Genomic DNA, 17754 nt, shown 5'->3' with positions numbered 1-17754 from the left:
CGCGCAGGCTCAGCGGCCATGGCTCACGGGCCCAGCTGCTCCGCGGCATGTGGGATCCTCCTGGACCGGGGCACGAACCCACGCCCCCTGCATCGGCAGGCGGACTCTCAACCACTGGGCCACCAGGGAAGCCCCGAGCTTTTCTTTTCCCTGAGCGGAGCACGTGAGGTTTTCATTTGTATTTCTTTCATTACCTGCAAGGCTGGTATTTCTTCACCAATCACTGCAGTCTTTGTCCTGTGACTCTCCTGCTGCATCCCCCACCCAGTTTAATGTAAACGTCTTATGTCCCGTCCTCTTCTTGGTGCCTCCTCGCAACCCGGGAGTAATGGGACAGGCAGGACAGCCTGGCTCCCTTGACTGAGGATGCTGAAGTTCAGAGACTTTAAGCCTCAGTTTCCTCAGCTGTAAAATGGGGCTGCTGGGTTTGTTGACAAGGGAGGCTGAGAGGATCGAAGGAGATGGGCCGGGAGTCATTCTGTAGGATGCAGGGTGATGGGTCGGGGGAGTAAAGCCCTGATTTGTGCTCTGTGGACCTCTGGGGGGTGGACAAGGCATCCTGAAGGCTGCCTTCGGTGGGGCTGCAGCTCCCGGTGCTCCCGTCAGCTTAGGAAGGATGGCTGGTGGCCATGGGGGAGGGAGGGCAGGTCACAGCATTTCGAATCCCAAGCTCTGCGAATGATGAGAGACCAGTGGGTGGGAGAAGCCGGGTCGGTCACAGAACGGACTGCAGAGAGAGTTGGAGAGTCACCTTCGGGGTCCTGAGCCCGGATGGCTGGGAGCATGGACTGTAGTGCTGATGCAGTCAGGGGAAGCCTGTGTGGGTGTGAAAACACAGAGCTTAGGTTTGGGCATGTTTGGGTCTGGGGCCAGCCTCAGGCACCTTGCCAGCAGGTACAGGGGGGCCCTGGGTGCTGCTGAGGGTCTGGCAGGTGGGTATTAGCCTATTACAAATTACCTGTTTGGCCAAGAAGGCTGGAGAGAAGAGAGGGAAGACCAGGGGGCCCAGGATTGAGCCTGTGGTGCCCACCGACAGGGAGGGTGCTGAGAGGGCCAGGCAGGGGCTCGGGAAGGAAGCCACAGGAGGCTTCATGTCTCAGTGGCTTTTACCAAGTGTTTCAGTGGCATCTTCCCAAATGGCCTAAGAAATGTCCGTGTTTTCTCCTCCGATTAGCGATTCAGGACCAACTGTGTAGTGTACATGTAGGAGAGGAAATGAGTGAGAAGGCCCTGGCTGCAGGGGAAGGTTCTCCCTGCACCGGGCTCTGCCCAAGGCCGAGATGGCTGCACTAACTGCCGTGTTCTCTCCCGTAGCTACCTGGATGGGAATCAGTTCACGCTGGTTCCGAGACAGCTGTCCACCTTCAAGTACCTGCAGCTCGTGTGAGTATCCAGGCCTGTCTCAGAGGGCAGGAGGGCCATTGGAATCTAGCCATTGTGGCTCCAGCTTTCCTGGAATTCCCTACAGATGCCACTCTGGCCGATCCATTTTGTTTTGTTTTGTTTTGTTTTTTTAATTGCAGTATAATTGATGTACAATATTATATAAGTTACAAGTGTACAATATAGTGATTCACAACTTTTAAAGGTTATACTCCATTTATAGTTATTATACAATATTGGCTATATTCCCTGTATGGTACTGATCCGTTTTTTAATTTCACCCCATCCCTTTGAGAACATCTGTGCACAGAACTGTTTTGCCATCTAGTGGCCATTTTGGGGAATTGCATTGTTCCAGGCTCTCTCGGGTTGGAACCTGTGTGCTTTTGCCCACACCATCTCCCCAAGCCTCTAGGCTGGTAATTATTATTAAAGAGGGTTATCCTTGCAAAGGTAGGAGCCAGAGCAGAAGAAGAGTGTTATGGAAAACTTCTTGATCCAACCTTGGCTCCTAAACCAAATATGAAATATGGCAGCCTCAAATACACATCTGTAACTAACTCTTTCTTTAGGCTAACATCTACTTTTCTGTTGTTTCCACTTTTGACCTTTCTGCTTCATGAAAACATACAAAGTAAGCCTCAGAATAAGTTCAGCTCCTCTTAGCCTTCCAGCTTAATTAACACCTCACTTCAATTGTCTTTATCTGCCTATTGGCCAGATCCCACCAAAAAGAAGTCCAGAGAACATTTCATCTGAAGTGCCTTGGAGCAGTGCCGCCCAAAGTGTGGTCTATGGGGCAATGGCAGCCTGAGAACTCTTTGTAATGTTCCTGAAACTAGATAAGGAACTCGCACCAGAATTTTAACCAACACATTGCTTCTTCCTTCATTGGGAAAGTATTGCTATGGAAAAATGTTAGCTAAACTAAGTTGTGTGTTTAGTGTCATAGGTGATTGCATTTTGGCACAAGTCCCTTGTTTGGGGACATTCAGTTTGAGGACTAGCTACTTTGAGTAGCACTGGCTTACAGAATTTCGAAACTCCAGTTTATCTGTCTTTGCTAATGACCTAGCCATGGTGTTTTGACTGACTGTTCCAACGGTGGAGGTGAGGGGTGGTAGTTAGAGTGATTTGTGGCTGGTGATAGAGTGACAAAGAGAGAGACAGCCTTTCTTTGGTCTAATTTGAGGCAGCCCCACTAGTGGTGCGGATATGCTTGAGGAGAAGGGGAGGGAGAGGGGACTAATGTGAAGGCAGTTCTTACTATGAAGCTGCCTGTTGGGGGCTGAAATACCAGCACCTCCTTATCATGGGGAAGGACCACCACAAAGTGTACTTGAAGTTTGGTGATGTATTTAAATGTGTCTCTAGGAACAATGGAGTGGTTTTGAATGAGATTAATTAGAGGAACATTTACTAAAAGAAAATGAAGGCAGGGCACATGGTTTTATTTGCTGAGTCAAGAACTGCATGAAGTGAGCAGATATGAAGCCATCTAAGTCATGGGCCCTCCCCCTAAATGTCATGGTCTGGGGGCATGCAAGGGTGAGAAATAGGAGCACATACGTCGTGTGGAGTGATGAGTGTTCCAACAGAGGTAAATGCACATGTTAGGGCTGTGGCTCAAAAGAAGGAGTGGTGGGCTCCGGGTAAGGGCTGGGAGAGGTCAGAGTTCACCAGGTGCAGAGGGAACAGGATATCCAGGGGCAAGAGAATTTCAAGAAGGGTAACAAATTCATGCAAGGCATGTGGGGACCCGTGAGGGAGGGGGGCCATGCCCTGGAGTACCTGGCAGGTGGTGAAGCTAAAGGGTCTGGAGGTTGCACTTTAAGTAAATGGGAGCCACTGTGGGTTTGTTGGTAGAGAAGTGACCTCATCAGATTTATGTCTTAGAAAGATTGTGTGGTGCCCACCATGTGGAAGATGTATCGAAAGGGGGCAAAGCTGTGGGTAAGAGATGAGGCAGAAACCAGGAGAGAGATGACGGTGTCTTGATGTAGCAGAAACTTGGGAGGAGGAGGCAGATGGAACAGATGAAGAGAGGCACAAGCCAGTTAGGTGAGGGTCTGGGAGGGAGGACGTGGGGGTAGGGCAGTGTTTCTGGGTGGTTGGAGCTGCTGACTGGGATGGAGAGCACAGCACGGGGCACGCGGGTGGGAGGAAGCACAAGAATTGGAGTGTCTGTGGGACATCAGGTCTCTGCAGGGGACTTCGTGAGAGAGGTCTGGCTGGGGCCACAGAGGAGAGCACCATTTGTGCAAGATGGTGCGGGAGTCAGGAGCGTCCCCGAGGACTGAGGGACTAAAGGAAGAGGAAGAGCGAGGACAGGGCTTAGTGATCCCCGTTCCTAAGGGGTGGGTGAGAAAGAAGCATTCACCAGAGAGGTAGGGGGAACGTGGGAAGACAGTGGTCTGAGGAGATTTGAGAAGAGGGTGGTCAGTTGGGCCAGTGCCACAGGGTCACTTGGACAGCACATTGCCGTGACCTGGGGCTTGGGGGCCAACAGACTGGGGTTTGACTCTATCTGTACTTCCTCCCAGCTGTGTGACCCTGGGCGGGTCACTTCATCACTCTGAGACCCTGCACCTTCTTTTATAAAATGGGTTTACTATCTCCCTCATAGGATTACAGGGAGGGTGAGTGAACAAACCCACGTAAAGTACTAGCGAGAGAGAAAGGATAGAGAGCCCCCTAGACCTGGCAGTTGGGAGGCAGCTAATGCCCTTGGTGGGAGCATGTCCATGGTGGGTGGAGGGTGGGAGCCAGGCTATACTTGCATGGGGTGGGGGATGAGGAAATGGAGACCCGAAACCCTGGAGACACAGAGCGAGTTCAGGGAGCAGAACGGAGGGCTGTAAATAATTGTGAACCAAGCGCCCCTCCACCACCTCCCACCCCGCAGAGTGCTGGTCAGAACAACTTGGCTGAGGGATGGCCATGGCCAGAGTGGGAGAGGGGAGGAGTTCTTTCTTTCTAAATGATGATTCTTTTGTCTTTTCCAGGGATCTGAGTAACAACAAGATCAGTTCCTTAAGCAACTCCTCCTTCACCAACATGAGCCAGCTGACCACTCTGTGAGTCCCGTGGCGGGAGGCGGAGGGAGGGCTTGTGGCTACTGAGACTCTCCCCAGGCCTCGGTCACTGGCAGGTATCCCCACGTAGCCTCCCTTGCCCTCCAGGGAGGGTGACGGGGCCTGCCCTCTGAAAAGACTTTTAAAAAACTTTTTTTTTTTTATTATGAAACACAGCGTGTATATGGAAAAGTGCAAAAAACATAAATGTACAATTTAACAAATAATCATAAAGCTAGAACATGTGTAAATGCCTAAGGCAAAAAATAGAACACAGCTGGCACCCCAAAAGTCCCCTCATCTCTTCCTGATCATTCTTCCTCTCTCCCCCCACACCCGAGGCAGTCCCTACCTGGAGTTTTATAATGATCACCTCTTTGGTCTTTATAGTACCATCTACATATGCATTTCTACACAATGAAGTTTAATGTTGCCCACTTTTGAATCTTATATAAATTGAATCATACAGGATGTAGTCTTTTATGTCTGGCTTCTTTTATTTACCATTATGTTTGTGTGAAGCTGTGGTCTCTTCATTTTCACTGCTGTATAGTATTCCTTTGTAGGAATATACCATACTCTCCTTATCCATTCTACCACTGATGGATATTTGCACTGTTTCTAGTTTGGACTATTGTGAATGGTTACCCTCTGAACATTTTGGTGCCCATATTCTAAGATATTTTAATGATTGCTTTAATTATATTCCCAGCAATTGATTGGAAAGTATTCACAAGCATCATTGATATTTGCCTGGAGCTTAAGAATGTATTTCGTTCACCTTCCCAATACCTCACTTTACAGGTGATGTGCCCAGGACTCAAGAACTTTCCCTTTGGTTCTACTGTGGTCAAATAATAGAGCCAGTACCCTAAAAGACAGGGTCCTGACTCAGTCAGGCCCCCAGGAGCAGAATGTGATCCAAGGCCCCGAAGTGCTGCACTTACCTGCCCCAGGTGCATTAGTCAACTGGTTTCCATTTCAAAGTTTTCATGAGCCTGTTGACTGAAAGAAAAATGCACAAGTTGTGAGTTAAGTTTTATTCGGGGACCTTCCAGAGGACTATAGCCCGGAGACAGTCTCTCAGATATCTCTGAGGAACTGCTCTGAAGAGGGAAGGGACGAGCCAGGATACATACGAACTTTTTTTTCTGAGAAAAACATGTGGTCAAGCATCAAAAGGTTACTGTTAATCACAAAGAACAGATATCTCAAGTTAATGATTTTAGTGCTTTTCTACGTATGGGAAGATGTAAGAGTCTGGGGTCATTTGAAATTTTTCCTTAGATATGCATCTAAGCTATCTACAGGCTAGTATATTCAAAGCACAGAATGCACCCTGTCTTTCTCCATCCTGGATTCCCCTCAGGGCACACTGTGGGCAACTGAAATGGCTAATGGCTTGATCCTTGTAGAACTGGAATGGCAGGCAACATTTTTTTCTTTACAAGCGTGTGTGTGAAGCTGCCATGGTCTAGGGCAGTGGTTCTCAACCAGGGGCAATTCTGCTCTCCAGGAAACATTTGGCAATGTTTGAAACATTTTTGGTTGTCGCAGCTGGAGGAGGGCAGGGGGAGCTACTGCATCTCTGTGGGCAGAGGCCAGGGATGCTGCTCAGAATCCTACAAGGGACAGGACAGCCCCCCAGCAAGGAACTGTCAATAGTGCTGGGGCTGAGAAATCCTGGGCTACGTGATCCTGGAAGCTGTAAGGGGAAACAGCCTTTTCCTGTGATAAAAAATGTCTCATTTCTCTTGTTATTATTTAAAAAATAGCTTTAGTGAGGTATCATTAATATATAATAAACTGCACATCCTTAATGTGTAAAATTGATACATTTTGATATATGTTCACGCCCATGAAACCACCACCACAATCAAGGTGGTGGCCACCTGCATTACCACTGGAAGTGGTACCCCTTAATAATCCCTCCCGCATTTCCTCCGACCCTCCCTCTTCTTCCTGCAGGATCCTCAGCTACAATGCCCTGCAGTGCATCCCTCCTTTGGCCTTCCAGGGGCTCCGCTCCCTGCGCCTGCTGTGAGTCTTCCTGCTCTTCATTCCTCCAGGCAAATCTGCCCCACCGAGGGCCCTTCTCACCCACCTGGCGGGCAGGAATGTCCCCAGGTCCAGGGCCCCAGCAGGGCCAACTGTGTCCGAAGTGCGAGGCCAGTCCACTCTCATTGGAGCTCCTAACGGAGGCCAAGGAATGAATGGGAAACCATGCGAGAAAAGGGGGTTGCTGTCTGCCCCAAGTTGTGTTTGCGATGTGTGTGCTGAGGCAGGGTCCGGGGGCATCCAAGATAAGGTAGCCCCTTGTTTGCATGTGAGTCTCCTGTCAAATGGTGAATGTAGAACCTTCTCTAAGAATTCCCACTGTGAGGTTTGCGCTGTGCTCACAGCCCTCTGCCATGCCTGTTATGACGGCCTCTGGAATATCCTTGCACTGAGTCCTCTGGCAGCCCGCCTGGGGCAGGGAGACATTCTTCACCCCCAACCTAGGGCTCACCCAGTAGCTTCCTTACCAGGAAGAAGCCTGCCCCCTCAGGCTCCCTAGCCAAGCTAGGGAGGGCACACGCTGCATACCTGCACACGTCCATTTGTCCTGTGAGCAGACATGGTATGTTGAGTTAGTTGTGATGGCCCGAGCAGGGTCTTCTGGAAGGGCTGAGGGGCAGCGTGGTCTGTGATAATTAGGGGCTCCCTCTCCTTGCCTGTGGCCAGCAGCGCAGGGTCTCTGATGCAGGGACCCTCTCCCTCATGACACACCCCTCTCAGCAGAGGGCGTCCCTCCATCAGTTCCTGAGTTTTCTGTCTTGGGATGAGTCCTGACAGCCTCTTCTCTCTTCAGGTCCCTGCATGGTAATGATGTCTCCACCCTCCAAGAGGGCATCTTCACAGATGTGACCTCCCTCTCTCACCTGTAAGTAACTCTGGCCCAATTCTCGGCACCTCTTTGGATTTAAATGGAACTTGAATTCCAAGGAAGACCCCTCCTCCTGAGAGTATTACTTTTAATTTAGCTTGTGAACTTCAAATGCTCCGCGTTTCAGACTCTTACACGTTCAGTGCACCATCAGTCCCAGCAGTGGACTTCGAGAACAGTTCTTCTCAAGCAGTAATAAAAGTAGTAATGACCGTATATTGATTGCCAGGCACTGCACGTGCATCGGCTAATTCAATCCTCACAGCTCTCCTGCAACATAGGTACTGTTATTCCCATTTTCCACATGAGGAAACAGGTCCAGAAAATGTGACAAGCTCACCCAAAGTTGTGTAGCCGGTAGAGGCTAGAGTCTTCCATCTCAAAAGCCCATGCTCTGAAGCACGATGCCAGGACTGTGCCTCTGACTTCATATGGTGGGGGATAAGCTCCGGAAATTTACTACCCAAAAGAAGTATAATTGGCATAATTGGATGTAGACTTGTTTCCAAAACTGTTTACCTGGCAGCGCCAAGAGGATTCTTAAAAAGCAGTATGCTCGATTCCTCAAAAGGCTGAATGTAGAATTACCATATGACCCAGCAATTCCACTCCTAAGTATATACCCCAAAGAACTGAAAGCAGGGACTCAAACAGATACTTGTACACCCATGTTCATAGCAGCATGGTTCACACAATAGCTATACAGCAGAAACAACCCAAGTGTCCATTGACAGATGAATGGATAAACAAAATATGGTACAGTGGGATATCGTTCAGCCATAAAAAGGAAGGAAGTTCTGACACGTGCTACCACATGAACGAATCTTTAAAGCATGCTAAGTGGACTAACCCAGACATAAAAGGACAATATTGTACGATTCCACTGAAATGAGGTACCCAGGACAGTCAGATTCACACCTACAGAAAGGAGAATGGTGGTTGCCAGGTGCTGGGAGGAGGAGGAAAGGGGAACGTTTGTTTAATGGGTACAGCGTTTCTGTTTAAGTGATAAAAAGAGTTTTGGAACCAGACAGTGGTGGTGATGGTTGCACAACGTTGTGAGTGTAATCGATGCCACTGAGTTGTGCACTTAAAATGGTCAAAATGGCAAATTATATGTATTTTTTATCACAGTTTAAAAAATGAAGGAATATAAAAGCAGTGGGCCATGGCCGGGTCATCCTAATTCTGGAGGTGGGGCCAGGCACAGAGTGAACACGACCTCTCCTAGCATCTCGGCTGTAGGTCCAGGTCATGTTCAGGCCGGAGGGACTGCAGCCGGGACCCGGGGTGTTACCGTGTCCTCCTGCTCTCTGCCTCACAGCCAAGTGCCCAGGGCCCGAGTGGACAGGCAAACCCAGATCAGGGAGTCTTTTGGGGTCGCCAGCATCTCTACCTGAAGTTCATTCACTCAACAATCTCACTGGATTTTCTTAGCTCTAAGGCTCATCTTTAACACATTTTAATCTCTGAGATCAGAGGATATCTTACAAATGATCTGTCGGTACTTAATAAGGTAACATTTCTCCACCCCTCCCAGAACACGTGAAATTAGTGGGCATCTAACAATCTTAGACTTGAGGAATTAAAATAGTCGTAAGTGCCACTCATTGAGAGTTTGCCTGGGACAAGTACTTTACTATCTGTGATGTCTTGTTTACTCCATAACCAAAATGGGAAGTAGCTATTGTGCTGTGAGCCAGCTTCACAAATAAGACAGGGACTGTCTTGAGCCCACACTGAAGATTCCAGGACTCAGCGGGCAGAGTGCAGTGATTGATCAGTCATGTCTGCTTGGGAGTGGAATGGGTAAGAGGGCTCTGTCCTAGGCGGCAGGATTTATTATATCCATTTTACAGTCCCAGGTTCAGTTAAGCAGATTCCCCAGGTCATAAAGCTGGGAAATGACAGAAACAGGATTTGAACTTAGGTGTGTCTGATTCCAAAGCTCTTTATTTATTCTTTATTGCCTCAATAAATATGTCCTGAGTAACCACAGTGAGTTAAATGCTGAAGAATTTACTAACACAAGGTTTCTGCCTTCTGTGACCATCTGGGATATTATAAAACAAGCTCAAAGGCAGCAGTGACTAACTCTGGGGAAGTCTGACGACCTTCAGAGAGGAGGTGCCTCTTTGCTGCCATTGAAAAGGCACTAGGAATTTGCCATTTGGACGTTCCAGGAAGAGGGAATAGCATGTGCAAAGGCATGGAGGCAAGAAAGTGAATGACGTATTCAGGGATGCTGTGTTGTCCAGCATAGGATATAGGGGGTTTGGTTAGGTGAGGAGTGTGGGGTGGGAAGAGAGGAATCTGGAAAGGGACATTGGAATTCCATTGTGAAGGGCCTTTGTGCCATGCTATGGAGATTGGGCTTTGTTCTGTAGATAGAAGGGAATCATGGAAGAATTAAATTGTGAAAACTCCTGGAAAGCCGTGGTGACCTGTGGAGGCTGGATGGATGGGATAGGATGAGGCAGGAGGGAGCCTGGCTGGAGACTGCGGCTCTGGACAAAGGCCAGACAAGGATGGTATTGTTCATTGTTCCAATGACTCCCATTCACAGGGGCTTGTTTCTATCTGTGTTTAGTCATTTTCGGTTGTGAGCTCATTTTTTGCTGATGCTAGGAATTCTGAGGACCTGTGTTGGAGATAATTCTCTCCAGAGAGTTTTGTGCGTGTCTTTGCTGGGCCAGGGTCTGCTGTTGCTCTGGGCCCACACTGTTCTCGGCTCCTTTGCTTACCCCTGGGCTGTGCCAAGTGTCAGCTCCAGCTCCCCCACTGCCAGGAAAGGCCTTTTCAAGCATCTGGTCCACCTTTCCCTCCTTTGGGGCCCCCCTTGGTGTGTTGTAGCTCTTATCATTGGGCTTTACCTTTTCTCCTTCCCTGTGAAAACTGAATAAGACTCAAGGACATTCTGATCTTGTCTCTAGCTCAACATCTAGAGGCTTTGCTTTTCAAATGGGAAGTGAGCATATGTTTTGTGTCAACAAAAACCTGAAGCTGCAAAACCAGATTTTGAGCCCATGTCTGTCTATAAATTCAGACTTTCTTTAGGAGAACAGTAACATCAGGCCAGAAGCCAGATCCAACTTGTCAGAAAAAAGAAAAAAACAATAAGTAGAGATCAGTTAAGTGGTAAGTGCAAAACAGAGCATCAGCATTACTGATGAGAGGTGTTTGTTAATTGCATCTAAGACTTATTTCCCTATAAAATAGCATCTATGTAGAAGAAATCTTCCATTATTACGAAGCAACCTCGTGGATACGTTCTTTCCTTTATAGCCAGGGTTTCGAGTGGAACCAGGCAGCAGCCTGGGAAATGTACCTGTGCTTGTATTTAGGTGCGTGCACATGTAATACTGATGGCATATGTGTGCGTGTAGCCATTATTTCCTCTGCATGAAGAGCGGCAATTATTCCATAAGGATTCCGTGAGCACTTACAAGGAGTCAAGGAATGGGACAAGGATAGCATAGACTCACCACATTCACTCTGGGCTTCACAAAGGCCACGTGCAGTCTGAAGGGAAGTAGGCACCCATGGCTGTATAACAAGTCAGGGTTTGCCCAAGACTTAGCATCCAGTGTTCCTGGCTCCCAGAGGTGTCCTCTCTTCCTACTGTGACTCTGACCTGGGCCTCTCCTCTTCACCGGCAGTACACAGGATGGGGGGGCGGGGTGGGCCAAGCATGCGTGCTGAGGGGGTGAGATCCACCGTATTTAAACCCCTTGAACTTTAGACTAGGAATCAGGACATGTGGCGTTAAGTCTTTGTCCTGCCACCAACTTGCAGTGGGATCTCAGACAATTCATTCATCTCTTTAGGTTCTTTCCTCACCTGTACACAGGTTATTTCTAAGGTCTGCTGTAGTTCTAACATGCCATAATGATTGTGAGCACTTGTCACTGCCTAGGGCTTCAATACCCTGCACATCTCTCCTGCTGTTTACTTTAATATTTACTTTTACAGTTAGCTCATCTTCCGTCCATTTGTCTATTCATCCATCCATCAGCAAATATTTACTATGTGCCAGGTCCTGTGCCAAGGCTCCCCAGTATCATTCTTCATGTCTATAATCTGACATCTTGTTGCCCCTAATCTGCTGCATGTTGGAAAACTAGATTTCTGAATTCATTAAGAATTCGGTGTGAAAAGTAATATGGAATGATTAGGTAAATCATGGTATGCCCATATGACAGAATAGCAAGTAGTTAATTATAATAGTTATGCCACTGTACTTTATTATTTGATGAAAACGTGGAATAGGGACTTCCCTGGTGGTGCAGTGGTTAAGAATCCGCCTGCCAATGCAGGGGACACGAGTTCAAGCCCTGGTCCGGGAAGATCCCACATCCCGCAGAGCAACTAAGTCCGTGCGCCACAACTACTGACCCTGTGCTCTAGAGCCCGCGAGCCACAACTACTGAAGCCCACGTGCCTGGAGCCCATGCTTTGCAACAAGAGAAGCCACTGCAAGGAGAAGCCCGCGCACTGCAATGAAGAGTAGCCCCCGCTCGCCGCAACTAGAAAAAGCCCGCGTGCAGCAACGAAGACCCAACGCAGCCAATAAATTAATTAATTAATTTAAAAAAAAACCATAGAATAAAGAAGACAGTGTACTCTGATTTCAGTGATGTATATATATGAGCACAAGAACTAGAAGGGAATAAATGAAAATTAAATCAGTTACATTTATGGGATGATAGATGATTCTTTTCTTTGTGAAGTTCTTTTGCTTTCATACTGAGATTTGTGCATTTCTCGTGCTTTTAGGCAGGCGTTCATTCAGAAAACAGGACGCTTGCTGGTGTCAGGCACAGTGAGGGATTCATGATTCCTGCTCTCTAGAAGCTTCATTCCAGTAGAAGACAATGATGCACACAAATAAGTTGCCTGGGAGGGGGATGGGAGAGGAGGGATAGCTCAGGTGGAGAGACTTTGAAGTTTTAGTGTATGCTGAACTGTTTAGTTGGCACCTCTGAAACAGCCGCAGGAGATCTATTTTTGTCCTGGTTACGTTAATAGAGGAAGCTCAGCCAGTCCTTGGCAGAACAGACCGAATAGCTACTGTTTCAACTATTTCCAAGTTATACCAAAGAGCAACAACACAGGGTTATTTATACTTTTGCTGGGGGATGAACCTGAGTCCACAGTCCTTTTGGATTGATGAGCAGCCTGGCTGCTGTCCTCACCACTGGTCTCAGCAGAGCCTGTGGCTCTCCACTCCCCACTGAGTTCACAGCAGTTTTTGTTGGGAAAAATGGACTCCAGGTGAAAGTGAACTACTTGAACTAATGAAGTAGCCACAGAAACCCTGCCTTTGGAGAAACTAAAGCTTGAAATGTTGAACTCAGGAGTCGCTCGCCATCTGCTCTATACAGCGACCAGTAAAGCGTGTGTTGGTCAAGCCAGAAGGCATAGTTTTGAATAGCTTTGTATGTGACTGGTAGTTTTTATTATTCTCTATTATTATTTTTTATATTGAGTCAGAAAGGGACACTTACATTTGAGGTACAACTTTGTTGCCATTTATGGGGGGAATTTATGCAGGAATTGGGAATTGTGACATCCTAAAACGGTCAAGGGCCTCCACATTCATAGTGGCTTCAGATTTAGTCTTTTTGGCATTTTCTCTAAATGAGCTACAAGATGGAGAGAAGAAACCCTTCATAATAAACTCTCAACTTGTGGCTCATTAGAGCACACTCCTGCAGTGTGCTACAAAAACCTTCTTTTAAATAAATTCTGTATTTATCTTTTGAATAATTACATTACCTCATACTTTTTATGTTAAAAATATTAGTCTGGTGAATGTAGACATTTTAAACATACCACTGTTTTGTATTCCTGTTATTTTTTTAAAGTCTTTGTTTTTTTTTTTTTAACACAACGAAGCTTCAAAAAATCAAAGCGTCTGCGCTTCCTCTACCTCTGAGAAGCCCTGGTAATGTTCAGGGAAAAGAGGAAGGTGTATTCCCTGTCCCATTAACCAGGATGGATGCTGTGAGCAAATCAGGACAGAAAAAATGAAATACACATGGAGATTGAACCGGCTTTCTTTTCCAAGCTGCATTATTCCCTCGGCGCCCATTTCAGGTTATACGTGCTTGTCTTTCTTCCCCTTCCAGATTGTAGGCTCTTTATCGAATCATAAAGTGAGCCCCAGAGATGTTAAGTGAGCTGCTCAAGGTCACCCGGGCAGTGAGCAGCTGCGCTGGGGGCCGGAGTCCAAGATTGTTGAGCCTGCTTTATAAGATTGGCCGTCATCAGCTGTGCTATCTGGGGGAATTCCTGCTCAGAGTTGCTGCTGCTGTCATCAGACCCAACACATCTCCAGGGGAACCACTTCCTCTGTATTGCCCAGACACAGGTGGAAAATGGCAGCGCATCCATTTGGTACTTAATAAATGTGCCCTTTCTCGCAAGCAATATACAGCCTTATGTTTTCACCATAATGTTGATAGAAGTGAACTTCAGGCACGAGGCTCTGGTTTTTCTATTTGCTGGCTCAGAGACCGCTGGCCCCTTCGTTCCCCCAAATCCATGCCTAGTTCGTCTCTGAATCTCTCACTGTGGTTTAGTGAGAAGATTATGAGCTTTCCCACGGGACTGGTCAAAGCCTAAGTGGTTGGCGGTGCAGAGTGTCAGTGTGGGGCGGGGATGTGAGGGAGAAGGCGCAGCCTTACACCACAGGCGAGTGTTAAGTCCATACAGCCTTTTTTGGAGGGCAGCTGTTAACATTTTACATGCGCTTCCTCTGCGACTCGAATCCTCCTTCTAGGCATCTGTTCTAGAGAAATGCTCGCTCCTCACAAAGAGGCATGAACAGAGTGTTCACTGACCTTGGAAACATCCAGAATGTCTGGCAGCAAAAGCTATGAAGTGTCCATTCTTTGGGATGCTATGAAGCAGTTTGATAAAAGGAGGTGGATCCATATTGCTGACCTGGAAAAGTCTCCAAGACATGCTGTTTAGTGACAAGAAGCAGGCTGCCCAGAAACGATGTGTACTGGAGGGATGTGATCTCTTCCCCACGGAGAGCTCTATGTGTAAATACGGGGAAGGACTGTGTAAATACGGGGGAGGACTGGAAGGCTACGCACTGAGTGTGGTGACCGTGTGATCATGGGTCCTGTGGTTCGCAGGGACACTGGTGTAATGTGGATGTAATGTGGATGTACTGGAGGGATGTAATCTCTTCCCCACGAAGAACTGTATGTGTAAATACGGGAAAGGATTGGAAGGCTACGCACTGAGTGTGGTGACCGTGTGATCATGGGTCCTGTGGTTCGCAGGGACACTGGTGTAGACATGTGGATGTAATGTGGATGTACTGGAGGGATGTAATCTCTTCCCCACGAAGAACTGTATGTGTAAATACGGGGGAGGACTGGAAGGCTACGCACTGAGTGTGGTGACCGTGTGATCATGGGTCCTGTGGTTCGCAGGGACACTGGTGTAATGTGGATGTAATGTGGATGTACTGGAGGGATGTAATCTCTTCCCCACGAAGAACTGTATGTGTAAATACGGGGGAGGACTGGAAGGCTACGCACTGAGTGTGGTGACCGTGTGATCATGGGTCCTGTGGTTCGCAGGGACACTGGTGTAGACATGTGGATGTACTGTAGTTTACTTAACCACTCCCCCACTGATGAACACGGAAGGTTCCCAGTCTTTCTGTTACAAACAATGCTGCGATCAATACCATTGCGCAGATGCCTTTACACACTTGTGCAGGCACATCTGTGAGATAAACTCCCAGAAACAGAATTGCTGAGTCAGAAGGCAACTGCATTGCTTAGATAGATATCATAAAATCCCCCTCTGTAGGAGTTATACCATCTTGCATTCCCATCAGTAACATAGGAATGTGCCTTTAAAAAAAAATTGAGGTGAAATTCACGGAATATAAACTTAACCGTTTTAATGGGTATACTTCAGTGGCATTGAGTACATGTACAGTGTTGTGTAAGGTGGAGACTATTGTGTGCCAGGTCTGAAAATGGTTTACAGTGAGAATGCATTCATGTGTCTCTTGTTTAACTGAAAATGAAAAGAAAAATTAAAGAGTATAGGCTTCAGCGTCAGACAGCGCTGGGTTCTGGATCTGGGGGCTTCCCTTCACTGGTTGTGTGACCCCAGGAAATTACTTATTCCACATGAGGCTCAGTTCCCACGTCTTTGAGATGGAGAAGAGAAAACTTACACTGTGGGACTGATGAGAGGATTAGATGCACTGACGGGAGAAGCAGCTGGTTCATCACAGCAGTAAATCTCGGTTGCTTTCTCCCCAGTGCACTCTGGAGGCAGTGCAGTCAGAGGCTCTGGCCTCAACAGCACGAGTTCAGATCGTACTTCCCCACTTTCTCTGTGCATTTGGGGCAAGTGTCTCCACCTTTATGAGTCAGTTTCAACATGTAAAATGGGGATAGTAGGGTGTGATGAGGACCAATCAAGATAACAGATGAGGAGTGCTTAAGACTCTACTGCCTACACAGTAAGTGCTCATTAATGGGGGCTGCTAGGGTTGTGCCAACTCCTGGCATAATGCCTGGCACCCTAGGTACCCAGTGGGCGAAGGACCCCATGAAGCCATAATGCCTACTTCTCTCCACTCTCTGACCCAGGGCCATTGGTGCCAACCCCCTGTACTGTGACTGCCACCTGCGCTGGTTGTCTAGCTGGGTGAAGACAGGCTACAAGGAACCTGGCATTGCCCGCTGTGCCGGGCCCCCGGATATGGAGGGCAAGCTGCTCCTCACCACGCCTGCCAAGAAGTTTGAATGCCTAGGTGAGCCCAGGAGCACGAGAGGGCATGGTGGGTGCCGGGTTGCTTCCCCCCACCTCCTGCTTCCCCCTCCGACCCTGGCAGAGCCTTCCAGACACTCCTGTGTCCCCGAGGTGACCGGCTGGGTGGGGAACAGGTGGCAGGAATGAGGCCCCTGCTGCTTGTTAGCATTGCCGCCCTCTTGTCCTGCCACACAACGAACAAAAGAAAGCCAGGCGGAAAATCTCAGGCCATAAGGGCTCTAATCCCTCCCTGGGGTTATGTAAGGAAAATAAAAATAGCAGTGTTTCTGGAAGCTCCAAGCCTCTCAGCAGTACAAGCACTCAGGCCTCACTTTGGTTGGAATTGTGCTCAGCAATTAGCTTAAACGCCTGAGCCATTGGACCCAGCTGCCGCTCTCCTGACATTTGTGGAAATACAAGGCCTGAGTGTGATTGGAGGCCTCACCCTGGGCATCTGTAAATAGTCGTTCAGGGATTGACTGACTGACTGACAGCCCAAGCCCTGGGACCCCTGCTGAGCAGGAGGTGGTGGCTGAGTGGTGGGCCCAGGCCTAGCTTCGTGTCCCCCCCAGCAGGGGGGCAGCTGTGGGAGGGCACGGGAGGCCGTGGGGCACGACTCCTGCCCTCTGCAAGCTCACAGACCACCAGCGAAAATGAAGCTGACAGCCAGGGGTTAATGAGGCGGCCCCGGGCTGCCCTGTGTGCAGGATGCTGTCACAGGAGTGACCCTTCAGAGGGGCCCGATCTGTGGCTTGGCTGCTGGCTGCTGGGAGCAGGCCAATGTAGGTTGAAACGTTTGTTCAGTGTTTATTTACTGGGGTGGGATTGGTACTGGTGAAAGGTTTTTGTCTGTGTGTTTTTTAAAATTTTTATTGGAATATAACATGCATAACAGGAAAGTACAGATCGTAAATGAATGGCTCGCTGAATTTTCACACATTGAACTGGCTGGCGTTACTCTTTATTCCTGTGAGGCCCTAATGCTCCTCCTAGGTGGCACCCCAGGCAGCCTGGCTGCCAGCTCGTCCCCCACCTCCAAGTTCAAGGAAGGGCCACCAGTGAGTCCTGAAGGGGCTGGAGAAGGTCATGCCTGTAGCCAGAGAGGTGACCGGAAAGGGTCCTTCCCTGCTCAGCCTTGGAGAGAAACAAGTTCAAGGCCATCGGCCTTTTTTCTCCTAAGCGTGGCCTCCTCTCAGAGCCAAGTCTCCTCCCTGCTGGGGTGGCCGCCCTTGCTGTCCAGGCCAGCAGGTGACAGGGCTGGGGGTGGTTGCCTCAGAAGGGTGTGAGGGGATGGAGAAAACATCAGCCAGTTTCAGTAATGGTGACCATGATGCTGTCACACCGATGGTCCTGCCCTGACCGCCACATGGGGGCTCCCCTGAAGCCCCTTTTTCGGATTATCTCATTTAGTCCTTCCAGCCCCATGAGGCAGGGGCTGTTTTTAGCTCCATTTCACAGAGGAGGGTCCAGAGGCTGGAGAGGTGTACTGTGAAAGGCGGGATGAGCGCGATCCAGAGGGAATACCGGCGGGGCAGGCCGGGGGGGCGGGCAAACATCTCCTTGGGAAGAGGGTTT

General features: G+C 48.6%; 1 protein-coding gene across 1 annotated transcript in view; it reads left to right on the top strand.

The window, feature by feature from the left end:
- Window positions 1–17754, top strand: part of SLIT1 (slit guidance ligand 1) — a 170481-nt gene that overhangs the window by 138730 nt on the left and 13997 nt on the right. The window contains exons 22-27 of the mRNA XM_024734826.1: window positions 1315–1383; window positions 4389–4460; window positions 6426–6497; window positions 7309–7380; window positions 16017–16180; window positions 17173–17237. Of these exons, the coding sequence (XP_024590594.1) occupies window positions 1315–1383; window positions 4389–4460; window positions 6426–6497; window positions 7309–7380; window positions 16017–16180; window positions 17173–17237 (514 nt within the window). The remainder of the gene's footprint in view (window positions 1–1314; window positions 1384–4388; window positions 4461–6425; window positions 6498–7308; window positions 7381–16016; window positions 16181–17172; window positions 17238–17754) is intronic.

This window comes from Neophocaena asiaeorientalis, unplaced genomic scaffold (assembly GCF_003031525.2).
Source record: "Neophocaena asiaeorientalis asiaeorientalis breed wild unplaced genomic scaffold, Neophocaena_asiaeorientalis_V1.1 scaffold240, whole genome shotgun sequence".
Taxonomy (NCBI): domain Eukaryota; kingdom Metazoa; phylum Chordata; class Mammalia; order Artiodactyla; family Phocoenidae; genus Neophocaena; species Neophocaena asiaeorientalis.
This window is presented reverse-complemented; position numbering and strand designations above follow the sequence as displayed.